This window comes from Schistocerca gregaria, chromosome 9, assembly GCF_023897955.1.
Source record: "Schistocerca gregaria isolate iqSchGreg1 chromosome 9, iqSchGreg1.2, whole genome shotgun sequence".
NCBI classification, from domain to species: Eukaryota; Metazoa; Arthropoda; class Insecta; order Orthoptera; family Acrididae; genus Schistocerca; species Schistocerca gregaria.
Window position 1 is genome coordinate 216,334,583 of NC_064928.1, and position 20,732 is coordinate 216,355,314.

General features: G+C 42.8%; 1 protein-coding gene across 1 annotated transcript in view; it reads right to left on the reverse strand.

The window, feature by feature from the left end:
* The window catches only part of LOC126292157 (uncharacterized), a 30,933-nt gene extending 13,115 nt beyond the window's left edge, over positions 1-17,818 (reverse strand). Inside the window, exon 1 of the mRNA XM_049985996.1 lies at positions 17,771-17,818. Coding sequence (XP_049841953.1) covers positions 17,771-17,775 — 5 coding nt within the window. The 5' untranslated portion in view covers positions 17,776-17,818. The remainder of the gene's footprint in view (positions 1-17,770) is intronic.
* Between the last annotated feature and the right edge of the window lie 2,914 nt (positions 17,819-20,732).

A 20,732-nucleotide genomic window follows, 5' to 3' on the forward strand; every position in this document is an offset into this window, starting at 1 on the left:
AATCAGCAGAGCAAATCACTCATGAGTTCTACGAGCAGTTCACCTAGTGACTGGAGTTAAAATGAATGGGCTGCAGTGACTAGGCAGTTCCTCATCAGCCACACTGTTTGGCATTCAGTGCTGGGCGACGCTTGAGGTGGTGTTGGAAGGTTATCAGCCGTCTGCCTTGCCTCCTTCCATTTATGCTACATTTATGTGCCACTGGTCACGACTGTCGATATACAGCACACTTTAGTCGCATTACATTGATTTATGATGAGTAAATGCATTTCATAAAATTTCGGTGGTCGTCTGTAATGGGACTAATGGTGTAAGCTGTCAGGCAAATCCAACACCTTCCATGAAAACCCTGACATGATAAGCAAATCCAGTAGTATGTCACATACCTCCGAATAAATCGTGACATTAAATGAACCAAAGTAATACGAGTAACGAGTGAGCAAATGGAATACCACAGACTAACACAATACTGCCTAAATGCATGTCATACCATCCCACTGTGAGACAGACGCAGTTCCGAGGGGAGAAACGAGAACAGAAGCCGAGAGCAGAACCGTGTTAAGCTGAAGGCCGTACGATAAGGGACCCACGTCGCCAGCTAACCGCTAGATCCACCCCCCCCCACCCCCCAGAGCACATGTTAAAAGCTAGAGCCCTCCAGAAGAACAGTATAGATCTTACTATAACGCTAAGAGGACGACATCAGCTGCAAGTTTTAGCGTGAGACTTTTTCGCGTCTCTGTTACGTTGCAAACTTTATAATCATTGCCCCACCACGAAAAGTATAACGTTTCTCATTGGATAGACAGAATTTTTGTAGGCGGAGCTTAAGGTTAACATTGAGACCCTGATTGGTCAGATGAAAACACAGCCAGATAGTTTTCTTAAACCAACTTCGGTAAATTGTAGTAAGGAGAAGTTAGGAGAAAGTTGCTTGCGAGACGGCGAGGTGAGCGGAGCTGTGCTGCCCGCCGCCCCCTGACAAACACCGACAAGGTAAGGAACGCACGCGATGCCACATAACAGCGCATAAAGCTTCACTCAGAACTGCAGAAGTCCCATCTGTTACATCCCCTTTTTGCGTAATACTAGTGTCGATCGTCAATTAAAGCTCATGGTGTTCACATTTGCCACTTGAAGTAAAAATCTGAAACACGATGATTTTTCTGTTATATAGTTGTTAAGAAGCCACATCAGCCACTGTAATTTACGACAAGTTAGATATGTAAATAAAGATAATTGAGGGTCTCTGTAGACCATTTTGATAGTTTTCTCTTTTGTGAAACTTAATTTAAACCTAGGTTATAGATGTGATATGGCATAGGTCATCCTTCGAACCATTGTAGAACTTGGAAACCCATCCAGGGAATATTCGTTCACTTTTTTTTTTTAACGCAGTTGGTTTTTACCATCCTGTATTAAAACATCTCCTTTTATCAATAGAGCAATATATAAACAATATTTTGTGAGTAGAATAAAATTTCCAACGGTAAACTTAACTGCCTTTTCGACGTTATTTTACCAGCTAACTAAAAATAGGAAAGTCTTGAATCCCTTCTACTAAATTTAGTTAGTATTAAGATTCTTTTACAGGGAGTACAGTGGAGCTGACGCTGAAATCATTAAGTATCTGGTTATATCATCGCTAGTCTCACTGAACTCTTCTGAAATCTACATGTCATGTGTGGTCTGGCGTCTCCTTACCAGCAACAGGTCCCAGGTTCAAACTAGTCAATTCCCTAAAAAAACAGGCTCAGAGCGTCGTTGCGCGAAAGTGGTAGGGAGACACTATATGGAACAAACAGACACCACGCAGAATGTTAGAATGGTTCCAGTCTGTAAATACGTGAGAACTGCACAGCCCGGACTATGCTCTGAATGCGGGAGGTGTATCGTGGGGGCTGAGAGCTTTGTGCTAGCTTGCACTCGTCAAGTGTTCATCGACGGAAACTCGGGGAACCTACCAGTCCTTCTCACGAAGTCGAAGTTGCGGTTAGTGGCCTGTGGAACGACTCATCTCTTGAGATGGTCGAGGGCAAAAGTTTCAAGTGCCTGCTGATATCGGAAAGTCTCCAAGGAATAGAAAAGCAACTGGAATCACTCAACAGAGGAAAGTCCATTGGACCTGACGGAATACCAATTCGATTCTACACAGAGTACGCGAAAGAACTTGCCCCCCCCCCTTCTAACAGACGTGTACCGCAAGTCTCTAGAGGAACGGAAGGTTCCAAATGATTGGAAAAGAGCACAGGTAGTCCCAGTCTTCAAGAAGGGTCGTCGAGCAGATGCGCAAAACTATAGACCTATATCTCTGACGTCGATCTGTTGTAGAATTTTAGAACATGTTTTTTGCTCGTGTATCACGTCATTTCTGGAAACCCAGAATCTACACTGTAGGAATCAACATGGATTCCGGAAACAGCGATCGTGTGAGAGCCAACTGGCTGTATTTGTTCATGAGACCCAGAAAATATTAGATACAGGCTCCCATGTAAATGCTATTTTCCTTGACTTCCGGAAGGCGTTCGATACAGATACACACTGTCGCCTGATAAACAAAGTAAGAGCCTACGGAATATCAGACCAGCTGTGTGGCTGGATTGAAGAGTTTTTAGCAAACAGAACACAGGATGTTGTTATCAATGGAGAGACGTCTACAGACGTTAAAGTAACCTCTGGCGTGCCACAGGGGAGTGTTATGGGATCATTGCTTTCCACAATATATATAAATGACCTAGTAGATAGTGTCGGAAGTTCCATGCGGCTTTTCGCTGATGATGCTGTAGTATATATAGAAGTTGCAGCATTAGAAAATTGTAGCGAAATGCACGAAGATCTGCAGCGGATGGGCACTTGGTGTAGGGAATAGCAACTGACCCTTAACATAGACAAATGTAATGTATTGGGAATACATAGAAAGAAGGATCCTTTATTATATGATAGCGGAACAAACACTGGTAGCAGTTACTTCTGCAAAATATCTGGGAGTATGTGTACGGAACGATTTCAAGTGAAATTATCATATAAAATTAATTGTTTGTAAGGCAGTTGTCAAGTTGAGATTAATTGGGAGAGTCCTTAGAAAATGTAGTCCATCAACAAAGGATGTGGCTTACGAAACTCTCGTTCGGCCTATACTTCAGTATTGCTCATCATTGTGGGATCCGTACCAGGTCTGGTTGACGGAGGAGATAGAGAAGATCCAAAGAAGAGCGGCGCGTTTTGTCACAGGGTTATTTGGTAATCGTGATAGCGTCACGGAAATGTTTAGCAAACTCAAGTGGCAGACTCTGCAAGAGAGGCGCTCTTCATCGCGGTGTAGCTTGCTGTCCAGGTTTCGAGAGGGTGCGTTTCTGGATGAGTTATCGAATATACTGCTTCTCCCTACTTATACCTCCCGAGGAGATCACGAATGTAAAATTAGAGAGATTCGAGCGCGCACGGAGGCTTTCAGACAGTCGTTCTGCCCGCGAATCATACGCGACTGGAACAAAAAACCGAGGTAATGACAGTGGCGCGTAAAGTGCCCTCCGCCACACACGGTTGGGTGGCTTGCGGAGTATGAATGTAGATGTAGATGTAGATGTAAATTACAAGTGTGGGAATGAGGTTTGAAGTGTTGAACTATGCTCTCATTCACCCATCGCCTGCTGACGTCAGAAGGGAATTTTCTTGGGCAAACCAGCAAGGAGGATGAGCTCTGACTGGACCGTGACTGACGGAGTGGGAGTTTGTTAAATGTGGCATTAAGGCGCTGCTGGCAGGAAAGAGTAACATTTTCCCGATTGGCGTCTGTGGCCAGATTGTCGCAAACTGGTGGAAGAAAAAGGGACGCACTTGGTTTGGTGGTGGATGGGGGCAGGTCGCTGCTGCGGGACATCACTGCATTGGGAGGTGTACAAGTCCTGACGAGCGAGATTCTGATTTTCCACTACAAGACGGCCGTCCCACCTATCACCACAGCAGACTGGGGAGAGGGTACGGCTGCACGGCTCACTAGATGGGGGGGGGGGTTATGTTTATATAGGAAGCTTACTGCCCCACAGCACCGCTGAACGAGCTTGATGCCTTAGAACGGTTTGATGTGCTGTTCAATCGACAACTGGAGTTTCTAAATTAATTGTTGGGTTGTGATGGATTAACGATTTAATATGCCGTTTGGATACGGTAGGCATCCCTCTGCTTGCCTATCTTGCAACTTTGTTTTCTCATACAATGCTCATGCAAGTACTTTGTAATTGGCTAATACACAGAAACTGGTGTAGGGACGCGTATGCAAATACAAAGATATGTAAACAGGTGTCTGGCACAGTTGTTACATCTGTTATTGCTGCTAATCAACACATACTGAATGAACAGCTAACTGGTGATACAAATAACTTTTTCAAACATTTCACTGGTTTCTTTTAGTAACTACATTTTTAGCAATTGGCAGGATACCATCATTCATGAGGTCCTTCGGACATGTGTACGTTATCTGTTTGTACAGACATCTCTGTGACTTCCTTGTTTACTTGCGCGTGAGCTCACTCGCGTTTCAGTGTCGTGTTTGGCTACGTGGTGTGTGGTATCAACGAAGACGCACGGGCGGATTACGACGATAGAGGAGAGAGCCATGTGGTTAGATGTTGAACACCATAGGCGACACCATTTTAGAGTTTTTAATATTTTGACGACTATGTGGAGATGCACCTTGGAAGACACGGCTGCAACAAGTGAAATAGCCACGATGTTTTAATTTTATTATCAATTTTATTGTGCCTGGTGCATGTTCCATTTTAGCGAGTTTTAACAAGTTCTTTTACTTTTTATTATCCTTATGATGGAAGCTTGACTTCCGAAACGCGTCAATCTCAGTGTATTACACTATAAACAAGTGGCTGAGCCGAAATATTTTTTAACATTGGCATTCACAACCACGACTTCTCATCCAGTAGTGATAAAATCGGAGTTTCTGAGGCTACACGACCGGAATCTAAATATCATTGCGGCGCGAAAACATTGACACTGCAGTGATCATCTCTGGCACACTCGCGTAGAAGCTTTCACAAAATCCCTGCCTTTTCCAGGTTTATTTACATGTCTGAGCTGCCTTAGGGTTTTTCGTTTCGGTGAGACTCTGTGTGCCAGATAGGCACGTTTACTATGTAAGACCATCCAGGACAACAAACATTTTATTTTCAGCACGGCAGTTCATACAATTATCGACCTAATCTAAAACTTTAAAATGCTATCATAATAGACTCATTGAGAGGTACGGGGTGTCGAAAAAGTCTCTCCGCAGTGCCGTATGATTGATCGCCTGCCTGGGTTACTTTCCTTCAAGTGGACTCTCCCAACATTCCACTGTTTCGTTTATCTCAGACAGCGTAAGTAGTAACGTAGGTGCGTGTCGTTACGTGTTGGCCGGCCGCGGTGGTCTTGCGGTTCTGGCGCTGCAGTCCGGAACCGCGGGGCTGCTACGGTCGCAGGTTCGAATCCTGCTTCGAGCATGGGTGTGTGTGATGTCCTTAGGTTAGTTAGGTTTAATTAGTTCTAAGTTCTAGGGGACTTATGACCTAAGATGTTGAGTCCCATAGTGCTCAGAGCCATTTGAACCATTTTTTTTTTGTTACGTGTTGACGTGAACGTTTAAGTTTAGTTGCTTTGTTCGTTTGTTTCGTTTTTGGCACTGTTAAAATGCTAACCATTGAAGAACGTGTATTTTTAGTCGAACAAGTGTTCAAAGCTGGCGAGAAATACACAGTTTCGGTTCGTCAAACATTAATTCAGTTTTCCCGGAGACAACACTCCCACATTGCGATACTGTGCGAGATTTGATTAACAAATCTGGAAGTACGGGTTCAGTGACAGATGCACCGAGAAGTGGTCGTCCTAGCGTTTTGTCTGAGGATAAACTACTCGATATTTCCGATAAATTGTCCATGAGTCCGAACAACTCCGTAAGAAAACTCGCCCCGGAAATCGATGTTAGTGTCGGAACAGCCCACACAGCTGTAAGGAAAAAATTAGAACTCTTCCGATACAAAGAGACAGTCGTGCAAGAACTAACAAATACTGATCACGGCAAGAGACTGCATTATTGTCAATGGTTCAAAAATTTCGTTCAACAAAATGGAAGTGATATTCTTAATGAAATGCTTTTCACTGATGAGGCGTGGTTTCATTTGTCCTCGTATGTGGAGTACTGCAAATCCACTGTGTATTCATGAGGAACCACTTCATACTGTGAAAACAGGGCTTGGATTGCAATTTCTAGACGTCGGATTGTGGGTCCCATATTTTTCAACTAAACAATAAACGCACCACGATATTCCAGTGATATTCTGTAACCGTTCATAGGAGAACTTGTGTGAAGTGAAATAATGAACGGCTATTTTCAACAAAATGGTGCAACCACGCATATATCTCGCGTTTCAGTGTCACTGCTCGCTGATGTTTTTGGTAATCGCACAATTTCAAAATGGCTCTGAGTACTATGGGATCATAGCGGTCGCACGGTTCCAGACTGTAGCGCCTACAACTGCTCGGCCACCCCGGCCGGCTCGCATAATTTCACAGGGGCTTTGTCCTCCACGATCGGCCGACCTAACACCTTCTGGGGTGCAGCGAAAGCAACTGTCTACAAAAACCGTCCTAAATCCACTTTCACTGCTTCTGTTACAGAAGTAATGTTACAGCTTGTGTTTGGAAACATAATTGGACGAATTATGTATTCAACAACAGGAGGGGACACTTTCAACATTTAATGTGAAAATTTGTAAGTAAAGATAAATATTCAATAAATTAATAACTTGTATTTCACCGAGTTTCATTTCGGTACATTCACTGCGGCATACGGCACCCGCAACTAACAATCACACGACCCAACGGAGAGATTTTTTGAACACCCCGTACCTTAACCATGACGGCGTGCAAATAGTTTCCAAACTTAGCTGTTTCCGAAATTTAGTATATTCAGTGGCATATATGGATACTGAGTGGAAAATATATTGCCAATGGAATTAGTAGCATAGAAGTAATAAATTTCAGTGCAGCGTGCAGCAGTTTTACTCCACGACCAGTGAAAATGCAGTAAGCTATAGATCTTTTTCCTTTCGTTTTGAGACGAAGATTCGTTGGCTTTTTATTTTACAAAGCATCTTAAGTGGCTGGTTTGTAAATACAGTGTGAATTTACATCTGTTGGTGAGAGGACAGTGAACTAAACAACACTATATCAGTGTTTGAGTTATTTTCAGACTAATAATTTAGTTGTTCCAAGTGGTATGTTTCTAGCTTGGTTAGTACTTCTGGATGACAAGAGCAGGCCATTAATGCTTATTTTTCTCTGGGCAACATGTCAGGTGTTTAAGTGTGGAGGCACGGATGCCAAACATGTTGTCTATACTGACAGGTGCTATCTACTTTGTGTTGCTGTTATGACCATGCAGAAAACTTCATGTCATACAGTTTGCAGCATGTTTGTGGGAAGACTTCCGACGCAGAGAAAAAACATCCAACACACTGACGTGTGTACATAGTGAGATACCACTTTTAAAAAAGACTGCACTTATACCTGTTACGTCCCACATAGTACAGATAGACATCCTCATCCGTAATCTACTAGCCACCTTACAGTATGTGGCAGAAAGTACTGTGTGTATCACTATCATTTTTCCCCTTGTCGGTTCTGTTCACAGATGGCGCATAGGAAGTACGACTTTGACATGATCTCTCAATTCTCTGATTTTTTTTGTCGTGGACATTTCACAAGAGGTATGTGGGACAAAGCAATACGTTATCCGACTCCTCATCGAACGTATCTCTCGAAATTTCCACAGTAATCTTCTCTGTGGTAAATAACGACCCCCCCCCCCCTCCCTTTTGCGTCGACTCGACTGCCATCTGTGTGAAGGTGCCACACACGTAACTGCGTGCTTGACGACTGCGCTTGCACAAGCCTGCTTGAGTGTGTGTGGGATAAATTTGCACAAGTGTAAGAACTGTAAAAGTATCTTGATGCTTGATCAAATTTCAATTATGCTTGCTTGCATAAGAGTTACTAGCTGTCATATACAATTTTCGTATCTAAATACACAACTGGCCATTAAAATTGCTACACCACGAAGATGACGGGCTACAGACGAGAAATTAACCGACGGGAAGAAGATGCTGTAATCTGCAAATGATTAGCTTTTCAGAGCATTCACACAAGGTTGGCGCCGGTGGCGACACCTACCACGTGCTGACGTGGGGAAAGTTTCCAACCGATTTCTCATACACAAACAGCAGTTGACAGGCGTTGCCTGACGAAACGTCGTTGTGATGCCTCGTGTAAGGAGAAGAAATGCGTACCATCACGTTCGCACTTTGATAAAGGTCGGATTGTAGCCTATCGCGATTGCGGTTTATCGTATCACGACATTGCTGCTCCCGTTGGTCGAGATCCAATGACTGTTAGCAGAATATGGGATCGGTGGGTCGAGGAGGGTAATAAGGAACGCCGTGCTGGATCCCAGCGGCCTCGTATCACAAGCTGTCGAGATGACAGGCATCTTATCCGCACGGCTGTAACGGATCGTGCAGCCACGTCTCGATCCCTGAGTCAACAGATGGGGACGTTTACAAGACAACAACCATCTGCACGAACAGTTCGACGACGTTTGCAGCACCATGGACTATCAGCTCGGAGACTATGGTTGCGGTTACCCTTGACGTTGCATCACAGACAGGAGCGCCTGCGACGGTGTACTCAACGACGAACCTGGGTGCAGGAATGGCAAAAGTCATTTTTTCGGATGAATCCAGGTACTGTTTACATCATCGTGATGGTCCCATCCTCGGGTATGGCTGTGTGTGATGTCCTCAGGTTAGTTAGGTTTAAGTAGTTCTAAGTTCTAGGGGACTGAGGACCTCAGCTGTTAAGTCCCATAGTGCTCAGAGCCATTTGAACTATTTGATGGTCACATCCGTGTTTGGCGACATCGCGGTGAACGCACATTGGAAGCGTGTATTCGTCATCGTCATACGGGCGTGTCACCCGGCGTGATGGTATGGGGTACCATTGGTTACACGTCTCGGTCACCTCTTGTTCGCATTGACAGCACTTTCAACAGTGGACGTTACATTTCAGTTTTGTTACGACCCGTGTCTCTACCCTTCATTCGATCCGTGTGAAACCCTACTTTTCAGCAGGATAATGCACGACCGCATGTTGCAGGTCCTGTACGGGGCTTTCTGGATACAGAAAATGTTCGACCGCTGTCATGGTCAGCACATTCTCCAGATCTCTCACCAATTGAAAACGTCTGGTCAATGGTGGCCGAGCAACTGGCTCGTCACAATACGCCAGTCACTACTCTTGATTAACTGTGGTATCGTGTTGAAGCTGCATGGGAAGCTGTCCTTTATACTCCATCCAAGCTCTCTTTGACTCAATGCCCAGGCGTATCAAGGCTGTTATTACGGCCAGAGGTGGTTGTTCTGGGTACTGATTTCCCAGAACCTATGCACCCGAACTGCGTGAAAATCTAATCACATATCACTTGTAGTGTAATATATTTGTCCAATGATTAGTTGTTTATCATCTGCATTTCTTCTTGGTGTAGCATTTGTAATGGCCAGTAATTTGGTATTGAATCGATTGTGAGCAAGCAGCTATGTTGTAAGGTGTATCGCAGAAGTTAAGCGAGTATCTTTGAGCTGCACGAGGGTAGCGTGGAGCGGTCAGTTTTTAGCGTTGGTAGAGCAGTCGAAGTTCTACTGTGTTAGACTGATAATGTAAAACACTGTTAGTGTAAGGAAGCTATGGGAATATCATGATTAAAATTTAAGGTCTCAATTTATCATTTTGTTAAATCAAGATAATTATGAAACTAATTTGTGAAGGAAGAAATCTAATGGATTGTCAGGTAAATAGAATAATGATATTACATTTTTTTCACTATTCCTGCCCCATCGAACTAACTTGTTTACTGTACTGAAAGTTGTTAGATTTGAGAGATAGGAAAAAATCTGCCTTGAGCACTTTTTCGCAATATACAAAAAAATATGGTGTTGTCATTTTTGCGCATATTTCATTTTTTTCCCAACCTTTCTATTACAATACTTTTAAACGGAGCATCCAACCAAGTACGTTCGATAAACTATTCGATTTGCAAATAACAGAACACATTGCACCTCTCGAGTGTTTCTGTGTAGATACAGTAATCTGCAGCTTCAGCATACCAGCACGCAAGACAGAGCAGTACTGCAACGCTTTATCCAGATTTGTGCAGATTTTTTTTTATTGAATCAGGGCTAACTTACGTTATTCAGCGACAATTTTTATGATCAATATTTGGAAAGCCTATTAGTCTAGGTTTCATGTACAAGTTAATTATTCAGGCAGTTTATACCATTGATCAATAAACAAGAAAATGTCACCAGTTGGAATCTTTTGTGATCTGTCAAAGCATTTGACTGTGTAGATCACAAGGTTCTACTAAGAAAGGCTGAGCATTATGGCTTAAAAGATAAAGTAGAGAAGTGGCTGGAGTCATATCTAGATGACAGAAATCAGAAGGTAGTATTAAACAATTGTGCAAAGGCGCCTGCCAGCTCTGATTGGGGTGCATTAAAATGTGGAGTCCCACAGGGCTTGGTGATTGGCCCTTTACTGTTCTTAATCTTTGTGACCTCTCATGGTGTTGGCCCAAGAAGCACATTTCACCCTATTTCCAGATGACACAACCATTATGATTGAGAAGGTACCCAAATGCAGTCTAGACCACTATATTCCAAGAAGGTCTAGATTGGTTCACTGCAAATGGTCTGTCCTTCAATGTTAATAAGACTCATTTCATTGAGTTTCAAACAGTAAACAAAAAAATCGAAAATGTTGAAATAAAATGTGGAGACAAAGAAATAGTGAAAGTTGTATCTTCCAAATTTCTGGGTTTACGTATTGATAACAAACTAAACTGGTCTGTCCACACCACTGACCTATGTAAAAGACTGAATTCAGGAGCATTTTCCATTCGCTCAATTGCATCTGTTTGTGACATGGAAACAATCAAAACTACATATGTTGATTATTTCCATTCACTTATGACATATGGCATCATATTCTGGGGAGATCAACCACAAGCAAATAAAGTCTTTGTTGCACAGAAGAGAGTTATCAGGATTGTGAGTAGAGTGCATCCTAGATCTTCTTGCAGAAATTTATTCAAACAGCTGGGGATCCTCACCATGCCTTGGCAATACATCTTGTCACTAATATGCTTCGTGAACAAAAATTATGCAATTTACAAGATGAATAGTGCATACCATGATCACAATACAGAAGAAAACATGATCTTGACAAAGCTTTAAAAAATCTCAGCATGGTACAGAAAGGAGTTCATTATTCAAGTATAAAAGTGTTCAATAAACTTCTTATCCATATCAAATCATTTGGGATCTTAATTAATTCAAAACAAAACTATAACTTTATCTTTTGGATAATTCTTTCTATTCTTTACAGGAATTCTTTGATAATGTGTAATACTTTTGAATTTTTGTTTATTTTCATGCATTCCTAATAGAAATTGATTAATTAGATTAGCATTTCACTTGTTGACAGAATATTTTTTAGATGAATTACTTCAAATTTGTTTATGTAATCATCTATGTTATTACTGCACTATTATTTATGCAATCATCTATGTCATTACTGTACTATTATCTGTGTTACCTGAATTTTTGAGTGTAATTATTGGACATGTGGTTGTCCTTTTTCATGTATCTGCTTGTATATGTTAAATCGGTTGCTGCATGATCATCTACATGTGGCTATTACCGTAATAACCTGACAGGTTCTACATCCTAGCGATACATTCGCGTCAGGGATCCACGGAACTCGAAAATAAATAAATAAAATAAAAATAAAGAAAATTTCTATAGTCAGAGTGCTAACTTTTACAGTATGAGACATCCCTTTTCATTACGACAGTTCATTACTTTTACAGTGCAACTTGTCTGCACATTACGACGGTACAAGTTTCATTACGACAGTTCAATTACTATCACAGCTCTGGCTTGCAATCATAAGCAGAGTATTTCAGTCATATTTTTATTATTTAAAGACAACTTTCGGAGTGTGCATGATTTAGCGTGTATACCAAGAGTAAGGAGGCCTGAGTAAGCATCCGCCAGTGATCTGACTTGATTTAATTTTTATTTTGTCTTGTTAGATTACATTATGTACAAAGGTTGGAGTGTAATGCAGTAAAAGTCAAAGAATATATTATTATATAGGGAAACAAAGAAGAAACATGGCGATAGTGTGAGAAAGGTTCCGTAACGTGTTTACTGAGAATACTTAATATGCGTCTGATATTTCCGTTTCTTTAACCGCTCTTTACTCCATGTATCGCGTTTCCTCCTTTTTCGTAACACAAGCAAAACGGCTGGTAAAGCCAGCGCATCTTCGCCTAAACTCGACATTTTCTGGTGAAGTACGTAAAGTCGTATGGCACGAATGGCTGCGAGACCTCGAAGAGCCGGTTCAGCTGCCTAATTGGAAAGGTTTTCAAAAATGGTTCAAATGGCTCTGAGCACTGTGGGACTTAGCTTCTGAGGTCATCAGTCCCCTAGAACCCAACAAAAATTTACAGAGCTTTGAGTGGAAATAGTGTAGTGGATCGTAGCACACTATCACAGTTGAAACTAACTGGCATATTGAAACTGTGTGACCGACCGAGACTCGAACTCGCGACCTTTCCCTTTTGTGGACCTGTGCTGTCCAAGCACGACTCAGTAGCCGTCCTCACAGCTTTATTTCCGCCAGTACTTCGTCTCGTACCTTCCGAACTTCACAGAGGCTCTTCTGCGAACCTTACGGAACTAGCGCTCCTGGAAGAGCTTCTGTGAAGTTTGGAAGGTATGAGACGAGGTACTGGCAGAACTGAAGTTGTGATGACGGGTCGTGAGTCGTGCTTGGGTAGCTCAGTCGGTAGAGCACTTGCCTGCGAAAGGCGAAGGTCCCGAGTTCGAGTGTCGGTCTGGCACACAGTTTTAATCTGCCAGGAAGTTTCATACCAGCGCACACTCCGCTGCAGAGTGAAAATCTCATTCTGAAAACGGGTCGTAGAATATCGTCGGCTTGCCGCTGTACTGTAAGGGTACCGTTGATGACAACCAAAAGGATTCTGCTATGAAATAAAATGGTACGCTAGACCATTACTCCTGGCTGTTGAACTGTATGGAGGGTGACAATAGGGTTGGTATCCTGCCGCTGTCTGGAGCATCTCGAGACACTTCACCACTCCTCACGATGCTCAGTTCGAAGCGGGACTCGACGCTGAAGACACTTCTACTGCAGTCAGATTGCACGTCGAGTGTGTCCGACACTGCTGCAAACTGGATTATTGTTTCCGTGTTGATGCAGTGCAAGGCTGTAGTTTACCCATTCCTGCAAACATTGTTTGAACAGTGGCATCGCTTCTATTCAAATGTCGAGTGATACGCCAATTACTCCAACCGGCTTGTTTGAGCCCAACTATATGGCCTCTTTCAAGTGTTGACGTTTGTGTATACTGTTCACGTGTCTGTCTGCGAGGCATAGTTACTGTTCAATCGAGTACACTATGTGACCTGGTGTGGACAGGTTCAAATGGCTCTGAGCACTATGTGACTGAACATCTGAGGTCATCAGTCCCCTAGAACTTAGAACTACTTAAACCTAACGAACCTAAGGACATCACGCACATCCATGCCCGGGGCAGGATTCGAACCTGCGACCGTAGCGGTCACGCGGTTCCAGACTGTAGCGCCTAGAACCGTTCGGCTACTCCGGCCGGCAGAAAGGTTTTCGTTATTCCCGCTGGCACCTCTCGTACGCGAAGTACGACAGTTTTGTGAGTAAGTGTATATGTTACGTGTAGGTGACTGTAATGTGTTGGTGTGTAGTGTTGCGTCTAAAGTTGCGCTCTGCCAAAACCATGGTTCGGTAATTTTCGTACAATAAATAGATGACGTAATAAATGTTAGAATTATCAGTAGTATTGGAAGAATTAGCAGCGAAAGAAATACAAATGAAAGTGTAAGAGAGAAAATGGAAGACCATGCTTCTCGTTGTTTTATTGTTTATTTGGTTGGTTGTCTTGAACATAATTGATACCGCACATAACTCAGTGTTAGTCCATTGCGTATTTCACGTCCGCCTGCTTAGCTGGGTACTTTGTAGTAAAAAAACTGAGGGAACTAATCAACAAACAAACTGAACGGGTGTCATCGGACGTCCACCCTAAACAAATTCAACGAACAATATAGAACAAAATGATTTTTTTTTTTTAAAAAAGGAGGTAACGTGCTTGCCTCCCATGCAGTGGGTCCGGGTTCGATTCCCGGCTGGGTTGGACATTTTCTCCGCACGTGGACTGGGTGTTGTGTTGTCCTCATCATCATTTCATCATCATCATCGGCGCGCAAGTCGCCCAATGTGGCGTCGACTGAAACAAGACTGGCACTCACGGCCGAACTACCCCGAATGCGGCCTCCCGGCCAACAATGCCGTACGCTCTTTTTGTTGCGTATTTCATATCCTTAAAGGCTAAAAATTGCCTTTTATACGTAATGCAAATTAGTTGACAACGTAAATTCTGCGATTTTGTCTAACCAAAGCAATTCCTTTCGATGCAAGTACAGTTCACATCCATAGTCACAAAAAATATATGTTATTATTGCCTGTTATTTTGTACTCAGTAGCAAATTCTAGACCAAGATCAAGGGCAAAAGTTATTGTCGATAAATGCCAAAGTTCTTTATGTGTAACAAAAACATGTTTCATACACATTCGACGAAGAATTGAAGCGATGTTTGATATATTTTTGTTTCATGAGTTTTTTTTATTTTATCTTTTTCTTGACGAAATTACGTTTTCTAGCGTTAAATGATAAATCGTATTCTTTTCTTTAGTTTTATTACGACATCACTGCTTCATATTACAAATGATCAGTTTTAGAATAAAACCTTAACTAAACATTGACTATTTCAGTTTTTATGTAACTACTGTTTCTTGTTTTGTAACAGACAGGGCGACAACTATGTAGAATGAAATTGTTCTGCAGGTTGGTTCACTGCTTTTGTGCTTTGCTGGAATCTAATAAGACTCTGATTGCATACATAAAGAAAGTGATCATTATGAGGTTAGCGCCCAATAGCTATGCAACACACACAACATACAGGTGATGTGGCTACTACCTTAACTGACTGGAGCTACTGGTAAAACTACAGTAGTCTATGGAAATCTACAGTAGTTTTACAACTCTGGTCGTCTAACATTCGTGTTGGAAATGATGGGAGATGGGAGAGAGTGAAATCTTGTCATGGCACACAGTGTGCTCCTGGCCTGCTTGTAAATCACCAAGGGCGCCACTGGGATTAACGTCCCCATCCAATGGACGGATGACCATCATATTCCCTCACTTCGTGACACGCTGCTCAGAGTTTTTGGAATTTAACCCAATATATTGGAATTTGAGGAGATGGGACCTGGACAAACTGAAAGAACCAGAGGTTGTAGAGAGCTTCAGGGAGAGTATTAGGGAATGATTGACAAGAATAGGGGAAAGAAATACAGTAGAAGAAGAATGGGTAGCTTTGAGAGATGAAATAGTGAAGGTAGCAGAGGATCAAGTAGGAGAAAATATAAAAGTGCAGTAAATGAAGCAGGCAAAAAGGAACACAAACGTCACAAAAACGAGATCGACAGGAACTGCAAAATGGGGATGGCTAGAAGACAAATGTAAGGATGTAGAGGCACATATCACTAGGAGAAAGATAGATACTGCCTACAGAAAAATTAGAGAGACCTTTGGAGAAAAGAGAACCACTTGCATGAATATCAAGGGCTCAGATGGAAACTCAGTTCTAGGCAAAGAAGGGAAAGCAGAAAGGTGGAAGGAGTATATAGAGGGTCTATACAAGGGCGATGTTCTTCAGGACAATATTATAGAAATGGAGGAGAATGTACATGAAAATGAAATAGGAAATATGATACTGCGTGAAGAGTTTGACAAAGCACTGAAAGACCTGAGTCGAAACAAGGCCCCGGGAGTAGACAACATTCCATTAGAACTACGGACAGCCTTGGGAGAGCCAGTCCTGACAAAACTCTACCATCTGGTGAGCAAGATGTGTGAGACAGGCGAAATACCCTCAGACTTCAACAAGAATATAATAATTCCAATCCCAAAGAAAGCAGGTGTTGACAGATGTGAAAGTTACCGCACTATATTTGATAAGCCACGGCTGCAAAATACTAACGCGAATTCAATACAGACGAATGGAAAAACTGGTAGAAGCCGACCTCGGGGAAGGTCAGTTTGGATTCCGTAGAGATGTTGGAACACGTGAGGCAATACTGACCCTACGACTTCTTAGAAAATAGATTAAGGAAACGCAAACCTACGTTTCTAGCATTTGTAGACTTAGAGAAAGCTTTTAAAAATGTTGACTGGAATACTCTTTCAAATTCTGAAGGTGGCAGGGGTAAAATACAGGGAGCGAAAGACTATTTACAATTTGTACAGGAACCAGGTGGCAGTTATAAGAGTCGAGGGGCATGAAAGGGAAGCAGTTGTTGGGAAGGGAATGAGACAGGGTTGTAGCCTCACCCCAATGTTATTCAATCTCTCTATTGAGCAAACAGTGAAGGAAAAATTCGGAGTAGGTATTAAAATCCAGGGAGAAGAAATTAAAACCTTAAGGTTCGCCGATGACATCGTAATTCTGTCAGAGACAGCAAAGGACTTGGAAGAGCAGTTGAACGGAATGGATAGTGTCTTGAAAGGAGGATATAAGATGAACATCAACAAGAGCAAAACGAGGATAATGGAATGTAGTCAAATTAAATCGGGTGATGCTGAGGAAATTAGATTAGGAAATGAGACGCTTAAAGTAGTAAAGGAGTTTTGCCACTTGGGGAGCAAAATAACTGATGATGGTCGAAGTAGAGACGATATAAAATGTAGACTGACAATGACAAGGAAAGCGTTTCTGAAGAAGAGGAATTTGTTAACATCGAGTATAGATTTAAGTGTCAGGAAGTGTTTTCTGAAAGTATTTGTATAGAGTGTAGCCATGTATGGAAGTGAAACATGGACGGTAAATAGTTTGGACAAGAAGAGAATAGAAGCTTTCGAAATGTGATGCTACAGAAGAATGCTGAAGATTAGATGGGTAGATCACATAACTAATGAGGAAGTATTGAATAGGATTGGGGAGAAGAGAAGTTTGCGGTACAACTTGACCAGAAGAATGGATCGGTTAGTAGGACATGTTCTGAGGCATCACGGGATCACCAGTTTAGTATTGGAGGGCAGCGTGGAAGGTAAAAATCGTAGAGGGAGACAAAGAGATGAATACACTAAGCACATTCAGAAAGATGTAGACTGCAGTAGGTACTGGGAGATGAAGAAGCTTGCACAGGATAGAGTAGCATAGAGAGCTGCATCACACCAGTATCAGGACTGAAGACCACAACCATATCAACATATTGGCGCAAGGACTGGTGATGAGAAACCTTACGACACAACTCCCACACTTGCTGGCCAAATACTGGTAGTGAAAATTTTATCCACAACAAGGATTCGGACATTCCTACCAGCGAGTTAGGAGCCACCCGACAGGTGGCACCTCAGCTACAGAGGCACGAAACGTGTTCTTATAAATGAAGGTGCACTGCATGTGATGTAAAACTCTCTCAAATTGCAGTACAATTAAGACATCAAATTGGACACACAAGATTAGCATAATATACGTACCCCATACTCAACCTGCTACTGTTCACCTGTTCACGTAGAGATGCTAGATTAGTCATCACAGCATAAGTTCCTCCTATTTTATTCAAGATGGCCTAATCTTATCGTTTCCGCTTATCTGCTTTAGAGACCACACCCTGCTCTCTCAAATGTTCCAGACATATCCTGCTAGATAAGACGAGGAAATAAAACGGTTCGCCAACTAAGTGATACAGACGAAACGCAGTGAAATTAATATTTGTCTTCAGTCCCCTTCATAAATGAAGAAAATCAACAATAAGACTCCAACCTGAGCATTCTGGGTGCTTGTGATGCTTCTAATCCATACAAATTATAAAAATAGATGTACACTGCAGGTTTTTCCCAGTCGTCTAGGATTCAATCGACATGGTTACAGTTCTAGAAGAGACGCTGCAGGCGATCTCGTGCGAAGGGATTCAAGTCGGTCGTCTGCTGCCATAGCCCATTAACGCCTAATTTCGTCCCACTGTTCTAGCGGATGTTTCACGCAGTGTTGCTTGTCTGTTAGCACTGAAAACTCTACACAAACGCTGAGGTCATTAAGTGAAGGGCTGGGTTGATTTGGGGGAAGAAGACAAAACTGCGAGGTCATCGGTCTCACCAGATTAGGAAAGGATGAGGAAGTGAAGTCGCCCGTGCCCTATCAAAGAAACCATCCCGGCATTTGCCTGAAGCGATTTAGGGAAACCACGGAAAACTCAAATCAGGACGGCAGGACGTGGGATTGAACCGTCGTCCTCCCGAATGCGAGTCCAGTGTGCTGACCACTGCGCCACCTCGCTCATCTGTTAAGTGAAGGCCGAAGGCCACTGCATTGTCCGTGGCGAGGGGTAACGCCTGAAATTCGGTATTCTCAGCACACTCTTGACACGGCGGGTCTCAGAATAATGAACGATTTCAAAAATGGAATGTCCTGTGCGTCTAGCTACAGGTACCATTCCGTGTCCAAAGTCCTTTAATTCCCGCCGTTTGACCAAAGTTAGAATCTTTTCACATAAATCGCCTGAGTACAAACGACAGATCCAACGATGCACTTCCCTTTTATACCTTGAGTTTGCGATACTACTGGCACCTGTGTTTGTGCAGATCTCTATTCTATGATTTTTGTTACCACCCTGTATGTATGTACATAAGTATGGCCGGCCTGAGTGGCCGAGCGGTTCTAGGCGCTACATTCTGGAACCGCGCAACCGCTACGGTCGCAGGTTCGAATCCTGCCTCGGGCATGGATGTTTGTGATGTCCTTAAGTTAGTTAGGTTTAAGTAGTTCTAAGATCTAGGGGCCTCATGATTCAAAATGGTTCAAATGGCTCTTAGCCCTATGTGACTTAACTTCTGAGGTCATCAGTCGCCTAGAACTTAGAACTAATTAGACCTAAGGACATCACACACATCCATGCCCGAGGCAGGATTCGAACCTGCGACCGTAGTGGTCGCTCGGCTCCAGACTGTAGCGCCTAGAACCGCACGGCCACAACGGCCGGCGGGGACTAATGACCTCAGCAGTTAAGTCCCATAATGGTTCAAATGGTTCAAATGGCTCTGAGCACTATGGGACTTAACATCTGTGGTCATCAGTCCCCTAGAACTTAGAACTACTTAAACCTAACTAACCTAAGGACATCACACACATCCATGTCCGAGGCAGGATTCGAACCTGCGACCGTAGCAGTCCCGCGGTTCCGGACTGAGCGCCTGAACCGCTAGACCACCGCGGCCGGCTAAGTCCCATAATGCTCAGAGCCATTTGAACATAAGTATGTATCTATGTTCCGCATGTTCCACTAAGCCACTGGACCGATTTGAACCCAACTTAGTACACACATCACGTACTGTTGAAAATCATCGCTGTTCGGATAAGAACCACCTACCTACCAAAGGGGGGGTGGGGGTGGGGGGGGATACGTGCAGTCTATGACGAGCGTATAGCCAGACTTTACCATCCACATTTGGGAATGAGAGCACTTACTGAGCTGCAACAAACTTTACACACAATTTCAAATCCTTATGAAACCTTTCATCGCTCGCAACCCCCACAAAATCATGAAAGTAAAATATTTAATAGCTTGCTATATTTTCACCGTTTATGCAGTAAAATTGCGGCATGAAACATCACTTTTTAACTTGTTTCTTCTTTACTACTAACTGTACTCACGACAAAGTTTTGAGACAGTAATCACACAGACCACTCAATGTACGAGCTAAAAAATATTTCATTTTGCGAATTCAGGAAATACGACGTCATGAAAACTGAGATGCGTGAAAAACTGCCGCATCATTCATGACTTTTCATTTTATTCCCTTATTGCTACCAATTCTGTTCACAACGCATTTCGCAGGCAGTAGTCACAACGCCACCTTACGTACCTGCAAAATTGCGTACAGGACATAGTTCATAAACATTCAGTTGCGTGAAAATGAAACTGCAGGGCGAAATTCGCTGAATATAAAGGTGAAATATTTGTATAAATACTCCTAAAATATATTAAATACGTGTGAAATATATTTGATATTTGTGTACACAGGCAAAGCCACTGCTAAGAAGCACATCCTAAAACTCTGGAATGATTCCAACCAAATTTCTTTCAGATCGTAAGTGATATGTGTTGCAAATTTGGAACACATATTCCTTTCGATATTAAAGAAATTCTGTGTGGGTAAGAGCCACCAACGTCCTATTGGGGTGGAAGTGATAACGTGGTGAGAGAAGAGGGTTGAAGGAGTTGACAAACAGCGAGGGGACAGGGGGAGATGGACACAGATAGGAGAGAGGAGAAGAGAGGGGGAGTGCAAATGGACAGAGCGAGGAGAGACGGGTGGGGGGGGGGGGGGGGGGGCGCATGGACAGAGAAACAAGAGAGAATGGGAGGTGGAAAATACTGACAGAAAGAGGAGGAATTGAACAGAGAGATGGAGAGGGAAAGTGAACCGAGAAAGAGAAGCA